The 21725-nt window shown below is 37.8% G+C and overlaps 1 protein-coding gene across 6 annotated transcripts in view; it reads left to right on the top strand.

Moving 5' to 3' along the window:
• Positions 1–21725, top strand: part of KLHL32 (kelch like family member 32) — a 288659-nt gene that overhangs the window by 263211 nt on the left and 3723 nt on the right. For 5 of the 6 annotated variants that reach the window (XM_078155228.1, XM_020998288.2, XM_020998287.2 and 2 more), the window contains 3 exons: positions 5991–6049; positions 9096–9288; positions 12207–12301. In XM_078155228.1, coding sequence (XP_078011354.1) covers positions 5991–6049; positions 9096–9288; positions 12207–12301 — 347 coding nt within the window. Of the gene's footprint in view, positions 1–5990; positions 6050–9095; positions 9289–12206; positions 12302–21725 lie in introns of those variants that run through there. The other variant, XR_002326784.1, reaches the window with a different exon arrangement.

Below are 21725 nucleotides of genomic sequence, written 5' to 3'. Positions count from 1 at the left end.
ATCTCAATTAAAAACATTGCTACTAAAATACAAAGCAGACTTAAATCATATGAGGCAATAATCTACAGTAGGATCAGAGCATGACTTTCCTAAAAGATTTTAAAGGACATCTGATTTTCTTTGTTGATGGCTAAAACTGGGAGGTTTTAACCTTGTTTGCACATTATTTCTCGTTCATGAAAAACCTGTATTGTTCATATTTACTTCAGTGCTGTAGACATTCATGTGAGACTCTTTGGGTCAGTGACCTGTTTGTTTACATGAGATGTTCTATATTGGTAAGATAAATAAATATCCCAATGCAAAAATCTTTTCCTTACAAATAGATATACTGTTGATGTGAAACTCTCTCTGGGGAATTTGAGTGAATTAATTACCCATCCATTTGTGTGGCTTCCTCATGTGTGACAGTTAAAACAAGGAATAATATTCTTCATTTAATGCATGAATTGAGGAAGATTCTTGCATAGTTATTGCTCTATCAAAAATATCCTTGATTCAAATTGTTTCTACCATGTTAGAATCCACTGGAGATGTTTACTACTCTTAGATGCTATGTGTAGGCTCCATTTCTAATGCTGTGCAGCCTGCATTCACTGGAACCATTTCTGTCGTTAGCAGGATACTGAAGTGAGTAATAGATACACTTGGCTCTCATTTCTTTGCTTGATGCAAATAGATTCATTTCTTAGCTTAGGGCATAGAGAGAAGATTCAGCTATGAATATTTTGAGTTATTTTGGAAATAGGAGGATTGAGGGAAGAAAAGCTTAGATTTACATATACACATATGCATAACATGAACCTCTCCCACCCACCTCCACCAAAAAAAAAAAAGGCATACCTACATACATATACATATATAGTAAACCTGTGATTTCTTTGGTGTAGAGAATACCAGTGAGGAATCTCCCACTGCCAATGCAGATTTCTAATCTGTGGTTTTAGAGAGTTGCCTGGGGCAATGAGAGGTTAAGTGATTTGCCCGGTGTCACACCAAAGTGTCAGGGGATATGCTCTTGTACTGGCTCTATATGTGGGTAGGTGTATTTACACATGAGCATGAAAAGTAGCGTGGGGTAGAGAATACAGCTATTTTAATGGTTGTGTGTCCTGGGGCAAGTCAGTGGCATCCAGGCAACTCAGGTTGTAATGGGGAGAATAGTTGCTGATCCACATGGGCAGAGGGCAGTTCCTTACCAGTTCCCCATATCTGTGAAATCACAGATCTGGACTCTGTGTATGGATGCATACGTGTATACACATGATCCCTCCTTAAGGCCAGATGCTTTTGTCTTTTTCTCCGCAAAGCCTAGTACAGACCTAGAAATAAGTTGTTACTTACTGATGCTTATTGATTAAATGATTGTGTGTGTGTATGTGTGTATGTATTTGTGTTTTGTGTTATTAACAAGTATTTATGACGTACTTACTATTTGGTAGGCGTAGGCAGCTAAGTGGCTCAGTGGGTAGAGTACTGGGCCTAGAATCAGGAAGACCTGAATTGATATCCAGCCTCGAACACTTACTAGCTGTGTGATTCTGGGCAACTCATTTAACCTCTGTTTACCTTAATCCAGTAGAGAAGGAAATGCCAAACCACTCCAGTATCCTTGCCAAGAAAACCCCCTGGACAATATGGTTCTTGGGTCACAAAGAGTCAGACAACAAACTGAACAACAAAGGATACAAAGAACAAAAAAAAATACACAAAGATGAAAATATGTATATGAATATGTGGTATGTATGTACATTGTGTACAGCTATTAAAGCTTAAAACTGCAGTAAGACTTTTGGGATACCCTTTCTATGCAAGGCAGTATGTGAAGAGCAGAAATATGCCAAGTTAAATCTTATTATTTCCTTTCCCCTTTTATTCAACAAGTATTTATTGAGTACCTAGTAAATACACTGGTGGCTTTCCTTGGTAATGGTTCTGAAGGCTTTTACACTTTGATGTGGATGAGACACTGTTAAGCCTAAGAATTGCTAATATATAATGTATAATGATTGATAAATTTATTTTATTTTACTTATGTATTGAGCTAATGCATATTTACTGAATGTGTTCTACTCATTGGCCAGTGCTGTGTTCTAAGCACTGTGCTAACTACTGGGAATACAAACAGAAAACGAGATTCTCAAGGAGCTATTCTAATAGGAGGAGAAAACACCTCTAATTTTCAATGGCAAATCAATAGAAGGGCCCATGGTCCCTAGGGTGTCACAGCAAAGCAGGCAATGATGATGCATCTTCTGTAATATAATTTTCATTGATAAAATGGTATTCATTCCTCATGTTGAGCCACTTGACTCTGGTGGGGATAACTTTATCTTCCGGGTGTTAGTAGCTGTGGCTGCTGAAGGGACAGGCCCGATTGTCAGGGCCCATCTCCACAAGGGCTGCTTCCTTAGTTATATTGGCTGGGGGGATTTCAGTGGAAATAGGTTCAGCGTTTGTGGCCACAGTGGGCTACAAAAAAAATACCTTTGTCCATAAGAAATGTGTAGTGTTTATCAAGTATAAAAGTATTATCTTTATAAAAAAAAATTAGCCACAGACTTGACCCGCTGAGAGCAAAGGACAGAGAATGCTGTTTTTCTCCTTTCCCTATCCCTTGCTCTTTACAACACAAGTATTTACTAGCTGTTGTCTTTGTCATAGCCTTAAGCTTCTTGAGAGGGCATCCCAAAGTGTAGACAGAGTTTGTTTGGTGTTTTTAACCATCCTGTTATCTTCTCTATGGTGGGTTGCATCCATTCATCATTGAGTTTCTTGCAGACTAGGGCCAGGGAAATTTAAGAAAATGTCTTGCTGTTGTCTTGTCCTGTGATAGGAATCATTTCCCACTTCTAGGCAGTGTGTTAACTTTTCATTTCTCCCGGCAGTTCTTTAAGACCTCAGTGACTTTCCGTAGCCAGCAGTATTTTTCTTTTTGAAGTCACAGTTCAGGAGCATATGATGAGGCTGTTCATTTTGAATTTTGGTTGAAAATTCTCAAGTTCAACTGTGGCACTTCAAAGTTAGGGAAAACTTGGTTTTGAAAATTGATGCTGATACAAGATGGCATATTTAATGACAGATGTATCTATAGAAAGCTGTTAAGATGCAGATTATCCCCCTGGGGAGGGAGATCAAAACTGCCAATCTATAAAATATACTTGTTAGGGGCAGGCATGGAATCTATCTATGCAAGTGCTTTGATTGCGGGGGACAGTGTAGCAGCATGTGGCATCCTAACCTAAGAGGAGACAAATCAGCTTGATGACTTTCAAAGCCAAGAATACCGCTGCAGGCAAGGGTACTCCAGTCTAGGAGAAATTAAAACATATAGAGACTGTTATTAATTCCATATCTATTTTTGTGTAGTCAAATCTGTATGCAAATCCTTAGCATCTCATTTCAGCAGATTAATCTAAAAGTGAAGAGTGGTGTGTGAAGGGAATGCAATGAAGAAACTCCACAAATGAGCAAAGGTATCAAGGAAATGTGAGCAGGGAGAGATGGGATCGTCATCTTTTTTTTTTTTTATGTGTACTAAGGGAAATGGCTTTATTTATGTGCTTATTTGTCAATTATTTTAATGGAGAGCAATAGCAGCAGCGCTGTCTGGGGTTTTCCTTCACAACAGTGACTTGGCAAAAGTTACAACATTGCTTCGCTGGTGAACTTCTTGGCATTTCACACCCTGGTGCTAATCAACCAAATAACTATAATTTTCCCCCCAACTAGTAATCTGACTCCTCATTTCTAAATATTATTATATGAATGAAAATACATATGTTAAGGAAATCTAATTACTGAGTACAGATTAGGGGGAAAAAAAGATTGCTTCTGTGGAAAATGATAAATAATAATGAGAATGCTAGAGAATCTTGTAGGAGAAGGTATGAACTGCCAAGGTTATTTACTACAATAGTGACATTCTAATTCAATTGCTATACATTTAATCTCTAACAAACAAAATCCGTTAGGGATAGTACTATGAACATTTGAGTACTGTCTTCAACAATTTTACTGAAGTTGACATCAGCAGGGTCTTGTATTTCTGCAACCAGTTCAGCAGCCTCCATGATCGAAGCTTGTGTGAAAGGGAATTTGGCTCTGCCGTCCCTCTATTACACTTGCATTCCTCATTGATGTACCCAGAGCAAGGGTTGGTTAATCATTTTAACACCAAAGACTTATGTAATCTCAGTGGATGATTGGTAATTCATCTTCTGTTGTTATGCCGGGTAGGAACAATTAGGTATTGAAAGTTTCACAAAGGAAGAGAGATGCTAAAAATTAATACATTCTGCTAATATATTTGGCAAAAAAGGTATGTATTTCATTGTATCTTTATCTTAAATATTTGAGGGAATACAGTTGCCATGCTTTTCTTAAGTGTGACAGAGTTTTTTCCTTTGATATTTATATTGGAAAGGAGACATTCTTAAAGAAATTCAAAGTTGTTTTTTTCACTTAGATACTAGAACCTCTTTTGTGTATTCTTCATGGATTTATACCACAGGCAAGTTTCCCATTGATCTTAAAAGGAGTTCCTTGCCTTAGAGGAAGTGAAACTTAACCTCTACTTAAAAATGGTCTTAGAAAATTAAGTGAATGATTCAAGTTCTTTACTAGAGGGAAGTGGGAGAATAATGTTTGGCCTAGATCAGTTTTTTTTTCCATGCCTTATTTACTTATCTTTTATCATTAGCTCATTGTATTCAATCCTTTCGTTGTTAACTAGACACCACTGTGCTAGCACAGTAACAAATATACTGGGTATTCATGGACTTGTAGAATTTAATTGAATTATTCTTATTAAATGATGTTGAAAGTGGTGCCTTTGCATAGAATGTGTATGTTATGCCAACTGTGCTACTAGACTATGAGTTTGCCAAAGAAGAGAACTTTAGGTATGTACTGTACATACCTAGAAAATATAGAATTATATATTTCTTTGCAGCCCTACCATATTGAAGGTGTTAAATAAGCAAGGTCAGTAGCCTAAACAGTTTTGCCTTTAGCCACTGATTTGGGGCCAGGATTTAGAACATAATACACGAGTATTATTGTTAAAAATTTCTTCTACCTAAAATACAAATTACTTGATTCTATGTTTGTGGATATTTTTTGGAGGGGGAGGCTTTTCTTGATGTCCACCAACGCATTTCTTCCACAAAGCCGTTTTACATGCTGATTTTTAGAGGTTTTCATTTTGATTGTAAAAATTCGTGCTGAACAAATGGTTATTACATTGTGTGTTGCTCTATATATACAATAGGCCTGTAAAGAAGTCAGAATAGGGGAAAACTGGGAAGAGCACAAAATATATTTAAGAGTTTTTGGTTAAGTAGATGATCTCAAGCCTCCTTAGATCTATGCCGCAATCAAGAGAGTTTCAAAGACAGTAATTTTTGAAGAGTTTTAAAGGTTGAATAGTGACTTTTACTTTTGTATTTTTAAAGCAGAACAACTGTAGACCCCAGGCTATACTATTTAATTTATGCTAAGTTACTCTAGTCTAGGGAAATAGCATCTCCAAATAGGCAGAAGCTGTTTGTGTACTATTATGCAAACTGTTGGAATTTACAAAGTTAAATGTTTGGCTAAGAATTATCCCCGTTATTCAGTGTCCTTGGGACAAACCACACAGAATAATTTCTTACAACTGAGTTTCCATCTCTCTCTTCCGCTTTTCTCCAAGTGATTTGTGGCTATTTTCCCCTCCTTTCATTCCTCCAGTTCATAACAATCTGACTGCATCCATTCGTGGTAATCGCAACACACTTGTTGCTTCCTCTTAAGTAGATGATCTTCAAAATGTAGCTTGAAAGTGAAGCTACTTAAATGAGCTTAATCACATCATAGGTTTATCATTAGGGCACACAAACCAATCCTCAATCGTAGTTAATTTTACCTCCAGTAATATTTCATTCTTATTTGGGAAACAGCCTGTGTCATATTCATGAAGAGATGTAACACATGTTAATCCATTACAGGTGGGGTAACTAATACTGCACAATATCAGAACAGACTAATGGTGTATGAACCCAACCAGGTAAGGACTGGCCATACCCTACTGAAAACTGATTTTAAGATATATTCAAGTTATCATTTGGTGTAACATGTATGTATTTTTTAAACTATATTACCAACATATGCGATATCTCTACTTTCCCCTCTCTACATATCTGTGTATGTATATATGCATATGAATATATAATCTATGTAAGGAAAATGAACCTTCTTTTATCTAATGAAATTTAGCTAATGAAAATTCTGTGGTTTAAATTCTTCCATCTTTCCACAGTTCGTTCCTGTCTGTATTAGGTGGGAAAAAATATTTGTTTGGTGTAGATTGGTATTATTATTATTGTTATATACATATGCTCCTCTTTCATCTAGAAGACCTTAACTAAGATGTTTAAATAAGACCTGATGCCCTACCCTTTGGTTAGGAGTGTCTTTCTAGGAGGGACATTGTATAATTTCCATCTCTCCAGGGCAGCACAGTAGTCGGCAAACCTGGAGGTAGAAATGCCTGTAGATTTTGCCTATGCTGTTGACTCACCAGCAGCCAGGGCTTGAATTGTAAACATTCTAATGAGGTCTGGCCTTCCCTCTGTCCACTCCTCATATATTTTAAATGTGTTTTTTTTCCCTGGGCTTAGAGCTATAGATCAGCCCCCTTCCTTCCAGTTTAAACAACAAATTTACCAGATGTCTACTGAATTTTACATTTGTCCATTCGTGGCCATGTTTAATCTTTTTCATGATTAAAGGAACATTTCAAATAGTCTAATTTAGGTTTTTATATTTATCAACGACATGAAATATCAGCTTGGTTTTGGTGACCTAAACAGGGATGGGCCAAAAATGTGTATGTAGCACCATCTCAGCTTTCCTTTTTTGTGTCTTTTTTAATGTGTTTTTAACCATTGCTTGATTCTGAAAATTAAAGAGGCCATCATTCCTGCCCATCCCAATGTGTTTCCTGGAGTTATTAGAGCTTACAGACTTCAGAGATTCTAACTGGGGATATCAGGGAGTCAGCTGTCCCAGACGGGGTCATTACTGGCAGTCTCTCAAACTTGGCATAGATACAGTTAAAGTGGAAAGGAAGGGTGTTTTTCTCAAATGAGGTCTGCTTCATGTTTGTACACACAATCTCTTTTTAAAAATTCCACTGGCATATTGTTTACGGTGGGTGCTGGCAAACATCACATCTGCTTACATCTTGCACAGAATCTCAATCACTCTATCATTCAGCCTTGGTGCTTGTTTCTCTTCTAGGCCTTTGTGGAGAGTCGATAATGCCCGCCATCTGCCACAGAGCACATTGCTACCTGCCAACAGGCAGGCTGGGGTGACCTCTGCTTCCCCGCCACTGATTAGTATTCACACGCTAGCTTATTAGGAATGACCCCGCCAGGCCCCTCTGTTTCTTTGCCTTTGCAGCGGTTGGCGGCTCACCTGGAAGGCACTGCAGTAGAGGAAGCTAAAGATATAATCAGGGGATGCAGGCAGGCTTTGCAAACCAGATGGCGTCCATAGTCCTGTGGCAGGGGACAGGACTGCTAATGCAAAAATTAATTCCTAATACTGTAATATGGAGTCTGATAGAAGGCACCTGAAGAAAGCGTATTTGGAACTTAGGCCTTGGTAGCTTAATTAAAGGTATTTCTTGGCCAGATACCTGAAGGAAGCCTTGACTTTCTTATTAAGGAAGTTACGTATTTGGCTGGAAGGGTGTTTGATTTGAAAATTAGCTTGAACAGTTGTTCTCTTTGCATGACATCTACACATAGAAAAAGGTGGCAGACAAAAGTGGTGTGCCTTTCAAATGGCAGAAAACACATTTTCTGTCCAAAAATATCTTTGAAAAGAAAAGGCAAACTTAACTGAGCCTATAGAAATGCCTGCCATGAATGAACTAATATTTGTGTAGATTAACTTAGTTCCCCTCCCCGGAGATGACATACTCTGAGGAGATTTTTGAAAGTGTACCATTCAAAACATAGGACTTTTCTGGTCAAGTTGCAGTTTTTCTTAGTAAAGATGCTTCTTGTTTAATATAGAAAGGAAGATCTTAGGGCTGTCTACCTCTCTGGGGCAGTTATCAAACTATTTGTAACTCTGAAGTGTGATTTAAAATTTAATTTTTTTGGAGATGGTTTTTGCCATCAAGTTCCTAATTTTGGACCAGAGACCCATGTAGGGTAAGTTTACCTTAGTTCTTTTTCTCACTCAAGTGCCCCCAGAACTAAATATAAGTGATAAATCATACTCAGTATCAGACATTTTCTTTTAAAATATAGAGTGCCTAAAATGTCCTTTTTCTAGTTTGTCACAAAATGATGTCATAGCAACATTAACAGGACTTTTAAATCCTATGGCATCAGAGGTTTGTTGCCAGATCAGTCTTAGCTCCTCTTCCATTTGCCCCAAAATGTTAATTTTGGAGAACAACAAAGCACCTTTTCCTTCTCCATCTAGGGAGTCCTTCAGTGGCGCTATTCACAAGGAGCAACAAAAATCCCCAGCCACACAATGCTTTTGCACTGAAGTTATTTGCTTAAGTGAGTAACCACTGGGTTGAGATAGGCAGCTACCATATTAACTTGTGTTTTCTCATATCATATTAGATATAGCCACAAATGGACATTATTTCCAAAGTTATTTCATTAAAGACAAATAGGAGAATACTCTCTCTCTTAAAAAGCTTTTAAAATAAATGACATTTAAGTTTTTGGTTCTTTTCTTCATGTTTATTCTTACTGGCCTGAGTCCTTAAGTTTCACAGCCATTATTACCGAGGTTCATGTTGAACTGTGTGAGTGATACATTTAAGAGGCATGGGGATGAGGGAAGAGGGTGACACAGGAGGAGAGGGGAAATGTCTTAAATTCAACTCAAAAAAATATTTTGTGGCATCTGCTACATGCAAGATACTTCTGCTGAGTGATGAGTATAACAGGATGGAAAATAGCATTGTACTTGCCTCCAAGAAGCTTTATGATCTAGAACACTTGGCTTTGCTGTTTACACCATGGAAACATTCATACCCCATCACAGGCATAGTTCTGCTTTCCTCCCGTTTGCAGAATCAGTGGATCAGTCGAAGCCCCATGCCACAGAGAAGGGTGTACCATTCCATGGCTGCTGTCCAGAGGAAGCTGTATGTTCTTGGGGGCAATGACCTGGACTATAATAATGATCGCATCCTTGTGAGACATATAGATTCTTATAACATAGATACAGACCAGTGGACGCGCTGCAATTTCAACCTGTTAACTGGCAAGTACTTTTGATTTAGTGAATTGGAAAAATCTAAAACTTTTTGAGACAAGAAGCTGGCTTTGTTTTGAAATACATTTTTAAAAACATAAATGGGTTTGATTCTAGTAACTAGAATACAGATGTTGTTCACTTTTTTTTGGAGTGGGAGGTCTACTAATTTAAGTATCAAAGCTCTTAAAGCTAGTTAATTTCTGTAAGTGGCCTGTATGACTTTTGGAGTTTAAAAAAAAATAAAAATAGTAGAGAATTTACAGTGTAGAAATTCCTTTACTAATCTAGATTGACATCTCATTTGTATTTTTAAGTCTTAAGGAGTTGCCTATAGCACTGAGATAAGTAATGTGCCGATGGTCACACAGCTAGCATGTGTCAAAGGTGGGACATCAATCCAGATTCTCTTGACTCTAAGAATGGCTTTCTTTTCAGTATTTCATACTCTCAAGAATAATACCTGCCACTTATTTAGTACTTTTAGATTTACTAAGTTTTTAAATAAAAATTTTTAAATCTAATTTGATTTATGGGATAACTATATAAAGCATTGCTATCTTCATTTTACAAATGAAGAAACTACAACTCATAGGGATGATGTGATGTGCCCAAGGTCACACAGCTAGTAAGTACTGGAAAAAGGATTTCAATGCAGGTGTTTCCTGACTTCTGGTACAATACTTTTTTCCCTTATGTGACATATCCATCTTGCTTCTTTATGTGGCTAAGAAATGTTCATACATTTCTTAGCTGTAATAAATACTTACTTTAAGTTTTGTAAATGATGCAGCTATGGGGATAGAGGTCAGAGTTAATGAACACCTCCCCCCCTTCATCCAAAGTGAACCTTATATTCCTGACAACAGTTAAAGTTCCACTAAATTTATTGTTTCTACTTAATCCAACTCTCTTCAATCGACAGAATGATCTGGAGGAGGTTGTTGCTTTGTTTTTTGTTGTTTCTGTCTTTTGCACTTCTGTATTTAGTGACACGTACAGACAACACTACATTTGCTCTTAAGAAATATACAGTGTTGTAGGTATCAGTATTCTGGGGGATAGTAGCTATATAGACCCATTTTAAAATTTCTGTCAAAGGATAAAGCATTACCATAATGAAAAGCCACGTATAATATCCTAATCATTCTCATATATCCTTTATTAAGGCATAGAGGGGAGGCACAAAAATAACATAACTTTATATGGAGTTGAAAGGTTTTTTTTTTCTGTCTTTGCATTATTAAAACTTAAAGGTGGCCAGTAAATGTTTTGCAATGAAAAGACAACTGGATTTTGGAATTTTGGATTCAGAGGACCTGGGATCAGATCTTGTCTTGCTGCCAGTTAGCTGTGTGACCTTAAGCAAGTTTTCTCCCCTTCTTTGGGTTTTAATTTCCTTTATTTGCAAAATGAAGGCTTTGCACTCAGTGATCCCTAAGGTTCCATCTACTTCTGTGAGCTCAGCCTTTTTGTCCATTTCCTTTGAATCATTTACAAAATTATAAATCAGGTTCTAGGACTTGGGAGATTGTATTACCTTTTGATGCCTTTTAAAAATGGTGAATTGAAAACCAGGTACCCCAGTGGGAAAACACTCCCAATTCCTGGTGGTGGTGATAGTATTAGTATTCTCCATTTAGAGCGCTATTAGTCGGAAATAGTATTTACATGTTTGAGTCCTTATAAAGTCCTTTATAAGGTCCTTTTTGGACTTTATAAAAAATGATTTCTGAGTCCCACAAATGCATGTACAGCTTTCTTTTAAGTTACCACAACTGGATCTTAGACTATCCAGTTCTCTGGATCTATGATTCTGACTAGCTTAGGATATAGTTTATTTATTGCTTCAGACAATCCTTTGTCAGCCCATCAATAAAATGAGACTATCACATTCTTTGATGTCCTCTACGGAAGAATATGTATCCTTGAGTTATTCTGTGTTTAAAAACAAAACAAAAAACACTACCAGCACTAAACTAGGACTTAAATTATTTTGATGTGTTAGCATTTAGGGTTCCCCGAATTTTTTCCAGATCAACTATTTTCAAAACAGTTTAAAAACTGTTGAGTGTATATGTACACACACACACACACACTCACACGCACACACATATTCACACAATACGCATATATTATATTAGAATCCTTTTATTTTTTGTTTAATAGGTAATATTCAAAATATACATGTTTTACAATTCATAGGAATAACTCACTCAGACTTCAGTCAGGCAATAAGCATTTTATTAAGTATCTGCTACATATCAGGCACTGTGTTAGGTGCTGAGGACACAAAAACAACAAAAAAAGAAGAAATCTCTTCCTTCAAGGAACTTATGTCCAAATTAAACCATTTTCTTCCATTCTCACATTCAGGAGACATTCCACATCTCAAAGATGTGACATAAAAATATTAATTGTTCACACTTATGAAGTGCCTTACAGTTTGTATAGTGCTTTTCTTAGTGAAAATATTATTACCATGATTTTATAGAAGAGGTCTCAGGGCTAATAAGTGGCTGAGCCAGGGCTCAAACTCAGGTCCCCTGATAACAAGCCCTGTTCTTTTCCCTTCGTAACTTTGATTGTTACCAGTATAAACTGGTAGCATATAATATAGGCTCTTAGTTAGATGGAAGCCCCCTACTTAAATTAATGTTTAATAAATCATTTTACTAATGGTTTATAATAATTATTTGCCCCATTTTTCACACTTTTATCATCACGCAGATTACTTCTCTGCAGCTTAGTATGTCCACAATGGTTCTACCCTCTACCTTCTGAGAGGCAGTGATCAGTTACCACCTGTCTCTCACTGTTTCTGTTAAATCCACCAGCATAAAGAAATTGCAACTCTCACTGCCAAAGGGTTAATTAAAACAGGCAGGTGGTGTATTTTACTCCCTCCTTCTTCCTTTTTGCTTTAGGTCAAAATGAATCCGGAATTGCTGTCCATAATGGAAGAATATATTTAGTTGGTGGCTATTCGATTTGGACAAATGAGCCTCTGGCATGTATCCAGGTGGGTAGTTGAGGTTCCTTTTGAAGTCTCCTCAAGTGGTTCAGAAAGGTTACTTTTTTTGCAGTGCTGTTACTAAATGAAAAGCATTCAAGTAAAGAGAGAGGCTAAGAGTATATTTTGTGCCTCTGTGTGTGTGTGTGTGTGTGTGTGTGTATGCGTATGCGTGTGTGTGTGTGTGTGTGTGTGTGCTACTCATTCAGCCACTAAGCTGAGCTCTGACTGCATGTTGAAAGTTTTATTTATTAAAAGATTGTGCCCCTGAAAGAAAAAGGGAATGAGCCAGGAATGTGTGTGTGTGTGTGTGTGTGTGTATATGTATATATGTGTTTATATATGTGTGTATGCATGTATATGTATCTCTATGTATATGTATACATACATATATATATGTATGCATATGAATAAGAGAGAGGCCCTCCTGTTTTAAAACTACAAAAAAAGAAAGCTATTATAACAGTTAAAAACATTCACCTTCCTTCTTTGTATGTGTCATTTTGTTTTCTTAGTATCAGAACTGAAAAAATAGGATTCTTCTTTTTAAGGCTTGTGCATTTCCATTGTTGTTGGCTACAAAGCCTGCTTTACTTTCTGGCAGAAGGTTCTCAGAGCTGTTCTGAGCAGCAGGTGGTTTGTCATTGGCCAGCCAGTCCCAAAGCAGTGTTGGCACAAGCCAGTGTTAGCAACTCAGGCCCAGCACAGTGCTCAGCATGCCTTGGAAATAGTCCTAGATGCCAAGGATTTCCTTAGACAGGACCTGTTTTTTTAAAAATGTTTTTGGCCATAGTTTTGTATTTCTAGTTTATATGTTGTCTGATTACATGACATTTTCCCCCCTCTAAACTCAAATACCCTGTTGAAAGGAGAGTGTTTGATTGGAGCAGTGGTGGCAGGGATGCCCAGCACTTGTTGACTTGACTTGACATCAGGGAACAAGGGAAGAGATGCAGCTCTCCCAGGCATATAAACTATGCTGGAGTCAACCGGTATCTGCCACAGTACAAGAGATCAGCCCGATGGGAAGCTCTCTGATTGGAGCATTTATATTCTTTCCTGCACAAATTAGCCGTTCTGTTAAGTGCAAGCAATCTGTGTCAGTTGTCTGTGGTTTCCACGCCTATGAGGAATTGCCATCTGGACATGGTTGGTGAGTTTAGAGGTGCTGCAAAATGAGCTTTCCTGGGAGTTTTTATCCAGCTGATGGGAGACAAGTGCTTGGTTATGTTTAGGTGATATTTGATACAGTTGTAGCCTTTTTTTTTCTTCTGAGCAGGTTATAAGTCTGCTCTCATTCCAGTAAGGCCTTGGCGAGTCTTCTAAGATTTATGTATGTATAAGATATATACCTTTTGCTTGGGGATGGGAGGAAGGGAAGAAAGGAGGGATAGTATTTCACATTTATAAGTATTCGCAAAGTGTTGGGAGGAAAAAGATGTGCAAACCAAGGAGGCATTTTATAACCAACTGTGATTTTTAAGTCAGTTTACAAATTTCCACCTGACTACTGGCCTGATGTAATATCATCCACCATCCTCTATCTTCATTAAGAGTCAAGGCCCAGAATTCTGTCATTCCCTGCCTTGGCCAGCAGGTAAGCCTAGGAGCTGGTTATTTGCCCAGCTGCTATACATGGTTCAACCTTTCCCCAGACCCCCTGTTTTCTACTTTTCACTCAGGGATTTATAATTATACACACACCACACACACATACATACATACATACACACACACACATATACATAAACATATATTACCCTGTAACTTCACTTAGATTCCTTGTGATTCTGAATTACAGGTTGCCTATGGGAAAGTTTTCTTCCCTGGCCACTATTCATAGCTACTTTACTTAACCCCCCTCCCTCCTATTTCCCTATCCCTCTCTACCTTTATTCCTTTAATTTTACATCCTATGGTTAACAAATTATCTTTCATATTAGAAATTTGGCCTACTCCTAGAAATTACTTTGGAAATATTTTGAATTTAATTTTCTGTGCACGTATTATTTCCTCTCATAGAATGTAATCTTCTTGAAAGCAGGGACAGTTTGATTTTTGTCTTTGTATCTCTCATGCCTAGTATAATGCTTCGTATATAGAAGGTGCTTTAACATGCTAGTTGAGTGGAATTTAATCTAGTTTATGCTTATGTATGTAACTTTCTGGCAATATACTACAGCCTGCTTACACCAATTTCCATTAGTCTTTGGGTGTCATCATTCAAGTATGATTCCATGGAGAATATATTTTACAATTCACAGCCATATATCATTCCTAGAAGAATATTGGTGCTAAAGAGATGAGATTTTTTTGTAATAAAAGTCTGAGGTTATTGAAAATGCCACACAATTTTCCAAACATTTTCCAGCCAACTTTTTTTTTTCCTTTTTATTCAGATTTGGGCTGATTCATTGTCCACTTGCAATGTCTGTCCAACATTTATGTAGTCATGGACCCACAATCCATTCTATAGGCTGTTCATCCAACTGTATAATATAAGATTGGAAAATTGGATTTTGCTGTGTAGCTAAGTAGACAAAGTTTCTTGAGTGATTATCTTGAGTAGTTAGGCTCTGCAGTGTTCCAGGTCTTGATGCAGTTAGCACAGTATTATCTGTAAATATGAGCATCTGGGGGATAAATACTGTATATATGGGGCATCTCTTTTCATTTTAAGCTCTGTATACAACCTCCTTTTTGAGATTGGCAGACACCTTTAGTGAGCATACTTGGCTATGTTTAATTTTCTCTTGATATTAATAACCTGAAGACTGTTGAACAAGGTTATCTTTTGTTGTCTATCTTTAGGTATCTTTTATTATTTTGTTTTATACAAGTGATACCTTGTTGTAAGACAGTCTTTAAGGCTATGTTTAAGAGACCAGGAGTATTGAGTGAAAATATTTTTCTATAGTTAATAAGTAACAATTATTCTGTATTTGTATTACAAGATCTTGTATTATTTATACCTTTTTCTCAGTTTCGTGACTGTAAGAAGGTAGTCTCTTGTAGAATAGTTTATGAGAAGTTGACTGTTTCCTTCTCATGTTATCATCTAGGATTCCCTAAATATTACCTTGCATTTATTTTGTTTGTATTTTGAATACATATAATGTATATACACAGGGTATCCTGAAAATCATAGGGCAGTTTAAAGTTTTCGGGGATACTCTACACAGTTGTCTTCCACAAAAGTGTATAAGTTCTTTGAGAGTAGCAACTGCTTCATGTTGCCATTATATCTCTGGTGCCTAGCATAGGGCCTGGGCATATAACAGGCACTTAGCAGTTCCTATTGATTGATTGATGTATGTGTAAAATATTCTCATAAAGATTTTAGAGATGTGAAAGTAGATATGTTGCTTGTTATTTTGATGGATCTGAGCCCTCAGCAGAGTGGGTACCACCTAGACTGTGCAACTCCTGTCCATGTTGTTGTGTAAATCCTCCACAGACGGTTCACCCCAAATGTTGGAAGTCTTCCATTAGATCTCTTGACATTGTGTGGATACCAGTGTTTGTTCTTCTCACTTGTTATGTCATTGGCCCACTCCTTTTTTTTTTCTTACATCTCCAATGACACACGAGTTGGAAATTCTTGCTATCCTCTACATTTTTTTTAATACTAATGTTCATGATATATTCCTAGTCATTTGGTATCTTCCTGTTTTTTCAGATATCTTGAAAACTGACTAATGAATTATTTTATCTCCATCATAGACCTCTTCTGTGTAGTCTTGGTCTGATTAAGCTCTTCTTCCCATTTTTATTTTTTTTAGTGCCATTTCAACTTCTGTAGCATATGCTCTGAAGTGGCTATCTGAGCTCCCACTTTCTTTAGGAGAGATGGGGCAATGATTTACTCACCCTTACACTTCCTTATGTAGCCCAAAGGGAACAATGATGTTAGAGACTAAATAGAGTGGCTGCACTCTAATAGAGGAAGAAAACAATTTTTTCCAGGCCTCCTTTCAGATCATTTATATTTTTTAGTTGTTTGTTGTCCTTCAATTTTCATCCTTATGTGCTCTGAGGAGGATCTGACTTGTATCATCTCACCCCCCATCTGTACATTCCTTGCCATTTTTCAAACTGATGTAGTCTATAATTTTTTTTATCATAATCTTCTTCCATAAGACTTTACAAATGGGTTTACATTCTAAACAAGTGTTTCACTTGGCAACAAGATGAAGTGTGTGCTGGTTAAGATAGTTTCCAGGCACTTTGGTCCTTTTTGTTGTGAGGATTGCTTTACCTGGTTAAACTTCCTTAGGAAGTAATAGTATTAATGTGTATTCCTTTTATCCATTTCCAATTTATTGGCATCAGTAGCTTGTTCAAATGGGTCAGATTAAAACTGTTTTAATTACAAAACATCTGACTTTTATTCTAATTTGACGTTGTTTGACATACGCAGATAACTGGTTCCTGTCTGTTAGCTCTGTGTGTGTGTGTGTGTGTGTGTGTGTGTGTGTGTGTGTGTGCGTGTGTGTGTGTTGTGTGTGTGTGTGCGTGTGGTTTGGAGTTTTGGATATACCCAAAGTCCCTGACTGTTCTTGAAGAAAATCATTAATGACATATAGTAGAGAACTAATTAAGAGAAATACCACTGTACCTCTGAAGTTACAATTTTTTATAAGCAAGTTTTTTTTAACTTTTAAAATTTTTACTTTTATAAAAGCAGAACAAGCAAACAAACAAACAAAAGACCCCAAAACATTCCCTCTAGTGGAGAAGCATGTTGTTGACCTCTTAACTCCAAGGCCTCCCTGGCTACCCTTTCCAATGCTGGCTGCATCTTTACTCACTCTCTTTGCTCTCGGTCAAGGTGTGGATATTAGAATACTCCTTGCTCCCCATTGCTACTTCCAAGTTCTCCCTCTTCCTCAATCATTCAGTAACCTCTCTTCTTTCAGGTTCAGGCTGTTCATATCTCCCACTCCTTCTCTGTAGCTGAGTTCAGAAAAACCTGTGTCTTACGTTGCTGAGGAGTACTTATGCTCTCAACCTGTGAGTCATCCTGGGTCCTTCACCCTCCATATCCAAGCTGTGGCCAGGGCCTGCCAGTTCCCCCTTTGCAACATCTTTCCAGTATGCCCCCTTTTCTCCTCTGACAGTGCTACCACTCCAGTGGTAGCAGCCTCTGTTGGCCCAGAGTCAGACAAAGGGTCTCTGGCTGATTACCTTCACCTTTTGATTATTGCAGTAGCTGTTGGTGGGTCTGCTTGCCCCAAGTTCTTGCCCAATCTAATCCATCCTCCATTCAGCCACTAAAGTGATTTTCCTAAAGTGCAAGTCTGACCCTTACTTGATTACCTCCAGTGGCTTACTGTTGCCTCCAGGAGCAAATACAAAGCACCTTCATAACCTAGCCCCCTCCTACCTTTTCAGACTTCTTACACCTTACTCCACAACATGTATGTGCTTTGGTTTGTTGACACAGGCCTCCTGGCTGCCCCAAGAACAAGACACTTCCATTTCCAGGCATTTTCTCTGGCTGACTTCACACTTAGAATGCTCTCCCTTTTAAACTTCAACTGCTGACTTTCCCTGCTTCCTTTAAATCCTAACTAAAATTCCTCCTTTTACAGGAAGCCTTTCCTAACTCCTTTTAGTTCCTGTGTCTTCTCTCTTTTAATTATTTCCTATCTATCCTCTTTGTAGCACACTTTGTGTGTTTGTTTGCATATTGTCTCCTCCATTAGATTGTAAGCTCCTCAGGGACAGGGACTGTCTTCTGCCTCTATCAGCACATTGCCTGGCACATAGTCAACACTTAGTAAATATTTAGTGATTGATTGAATTACTTTCAAAAAATTATTTTCATGTAAATTTGGAGATTCTAAAGATATAGCCAAATCTTAGGTCCATAAGAGAGCAGAAAGAGTGCTGGATTTGTAGTCAGGTGACCACTTCTGTGACTCTAGGCCAATAATTTAGCCTCTTGGTTCTTAATTTCCTTACATAGAGATGGAGAGAGCTGGATTAGATAGCCGTTAAGTCCCTTCCAAAACTAAATTTCTAATCCTATTATACTTAATTCTTTCTTCTTACCAGGTTACTCCCAGCCTTTCACTATAACCCAACAATGGACTAACCAAATTATCTGGTCCAAGAAAACATGTACTTCCACTAGTCTGAGCTATGTGATTTCTCTATTTATCCTTGACCTGTAACAGGCTGCATTTGGCATTCTTTGTCTCAAGGGCAGGTGTGAAAGAGAACACACTTGACATAGTCAACTGTTAAGATTATGGCATGGGCCTATTTTTAATGAAACCACAGGACAAATATGTGAAATAAAGGTTTCTGGCAGATGTAGAAGTGGTATTGTTTATTTTTATGTGGGTATAACAAATATTTGGCATGAAGCATTGATTCTAATCTACTTTGCCATGTATGAAGAATAATGTAGAGGGGAGCAGCTGCATACGTGTGCAAGTGATTAGTTTGCATTTCCAGCTTACCTCTACTGTTCTTTATTTAGTATTATTTCCTTTTGGCTAAGGGAGGCTCTGCCAAATTGGCAACACCTTGATGCAGATGCCTTTTTTTTTTGCCAGCTAATAAGGGAAGGGTTTTTTTGGGGGGAAAAATGCCAACTCTTCCTTTGCTATGCTCACAGATTAAATGCATTACATCTGCTTAACATATGCAGTCTCTGTTGGCCCAGAGAGTCAGACAAAGGGTCTCTGGCTGATTACCTTCACTCAAATGGTATCTTCTCTTTTAACTGTGTATTCTGACATAGTTCTGCCTGAGTGGCCTTAAATCCTTCCTCTCCCTTAGAGATGCATTCTGGAGAGGTAAATGACAACCACCAGCAAGGGTACTGTGTAAATAAATTGAAGAGAGGTCTCCCTACATTTGTAAAGCCTAGCACCAAGGTACTAATAGTAGTTTCATCTCTAAAGAAGGAAAAAAAATGCCAATTGAAGCATGCCATATCCTGCTTGTTGCTTCCATACTTACAGGAGCTCATTTTGCTCCAGATGTGCGACAAAGATCTTCTCGGTGTGAGAAGAATGTATTTCTATATTTGTCTTCATGGAAACTTAGATATGTAAAAATTACTTATTTTCTTACAGGGTAATAGATGTACTTAAATCTCTTCCAATTTAATGCCTACCCTTTGGCTTCAGAGCACTAGCAGACAAGGAAGACAAGGGCACAGTGCCCTGTACACAACTTGTCACCAATACATGTTTGTTTAACAAGGATGACAAGAAGTGAGTTGGGCAAGAACATGGTACAGTGAGATTACAAGTGTGAAAGATTGGTTTTGGGGAAGGTATGAATTTCACCATTTGACAAAGCAAGAGAATCAGCCTAATTGTGTCATCTGTGGTATGCAGCATTTGCTAGACAGTAGTTCTCCATTAGATTGTGAGTTTCTGAAGCGCAGGGGTTGTCTTTTATGCATCTTTGTATCCCTGGTTCTTAGCACAGTGCCTGACACGTAGTAAGTACTTAGAAGGGTTTATTGAGTGATCAAGTAACTGACTTCATTCTGTCACCCAGGGTTCTAAGGAATTCTGCAAATGTAATATATTAAGAGAAGAGGGGTCAAACAAATGTGAACAGCTATAAGTCATGTGTATATTAGAACTCAGTTGGCTAAAGAAAGATAATGCATGTTGCAAAGTATTATTAAATCTATTATGAACACTTAGTTTCTTACCCTATTTGAAATTCATTTGAAATGCAATTTTTTTTTTCTGGTAGAATTCTACTCTTCAAGGAATACCTTTCTTCCATCAATGAAATCAAATAAAGTCAGAAAATTCCAAGTTCCGCCATCCTATAAGTAATACAAGGAGCCTCAGTATACCCTTTGCTGGTGGTCCTTTGACTAGTTATTATTGGTACAGCTTATTCCATAATGCAGATACTTGCTGACACTTAAGTCCTACGATGGGCTTAGCAATAGACAAAGCATATTGTCCTTAGATTTTAAAGACGATACTCTTGATGTTGATTGGGCCTGTTTGTGTGTGGCTGAACGATTCCTAGCCTGTAGACCCTGCAGCATTACTGTAGCCTAGTCTTGTGTTGACAGCCCTGTCTATTAGTTTGAGTTGTTTGGCCCGAGATGATGCATTTTCTTTAAGTGAAATCAAAAGCAGACTCTGGTGATCAGCCCCTGAAACCGTACACCAAACCCTAAGTCTGTATGCTTCAGGTTATCGGGCTGAAGGACCTCTTAGTATTTCTTCTCTTCACCTTGTTCACTGTGCCCTCCTTGAAGCTCTGTAGGGCAGGGAAGCCAAGCTGGGGTATCCACAACTTGTGACCCGTAGTTTTGATTAGGCTGTAGAGCCTCATTATTGTTGAGTAACTCTTGCCCTGAATGTAATATGTTGGTCCCGTGACAAGTCATTTAGGAATTGGATGTTTGCATTCTTTGATATATTTCTAGTTTCTCAGCGAACAGCAGAAGTAGCAGAAATTAACACATTTACATGAGTTCTGGAGGGATTCTCTGATGCATATTTATGTCAGAGAAGAGTTCTTAAAATGCCCTTGGTCCAGCCCCAATCATAGTAGATTTCAATTAATGAACATTCCTAACCCATCTGTAGTTTCAAGCTTGGTTTTGTCTCTCCTCCCTCCAAAAGTTTCATTTGTATTTACCTGTAGACTTTTCAGAGGCTAAGAGAGAGTCGGTTTATATCTTATGGACTACAATTAAGAGAATGGTGGAAAGATGTACTCTTTATTTGTTATGTGTTTGCTGAATTAAACTGCAGATAACTTTTTTTATGGGGGATAGGTAAGAAGACCAAAACCTTATCCACTATCATTTATTGCAATGTTATCATGAATAAAAATATACTACATATGTCACTAGTTTTCATGCATATGTGTGGTACTACCACCTTAGAGGCAGGCAATACAGTAAGTTTTTCTACATATTCAACACTGTATATTTGTGTGTGTGTATATGTGTGTATATACATACACACATATGTATATGTATATACACACACAACTATTCAATAGAATTTGGAGTCTAGAAAACCTGGGTTCAAATACCATTTTTGACACTTACTAGTTTTGTGACCCATGGGCAAAATATTGACTCCTCTGAGCTGCAGGGAATTCTTTAAGAAACATTAAGTTGGAGAGACAGGTAATCTATCGTGCCTGTAGTGATACAATTCCCTGAAGTACTGCCTCGTCACTTATAGTAATGCTTTCATATGTGCTATCTGCCCTGTGAGGTAAACAGGGCAGAGGGCATGGCATCATCAGTGTATTATAGGTTGGAGTGCTAGACTTAGAATTAAGAAACCTTGGCTTCGGATCCCACATCTGATGCTTATTAGGTAAGCAAGTCACTCAACCTGCCTGCCCAAGCCTCAGTTTCCTCCTCTGTATAATGGGGATAATACCTATAGCATTTACCATAAAGGTTTGTAGTGAAGCT

Source organism: Phascolarctos cinereus, unplaced genomic scaffold (genome assembly GCF_003287225.1).
Source record: "Phascolarctos cinereus isolate Bilbo 61053 unplaced genomic scaffold, phaCin_HiC Scaffold_5;HRSCAF=322, whole genome shotgun sequence".
Taxonomy (NCBI): domain Eukaryota; kingdom Metazoa; phylum Chordata; class Mammalia; order Diprotodontia; family Phascolarctidae; genus Phascolarctos; species Phascolarctos cinereus.
This window is presented reverse-complemented; position numbering and strand designations above follow the sequence as displayed.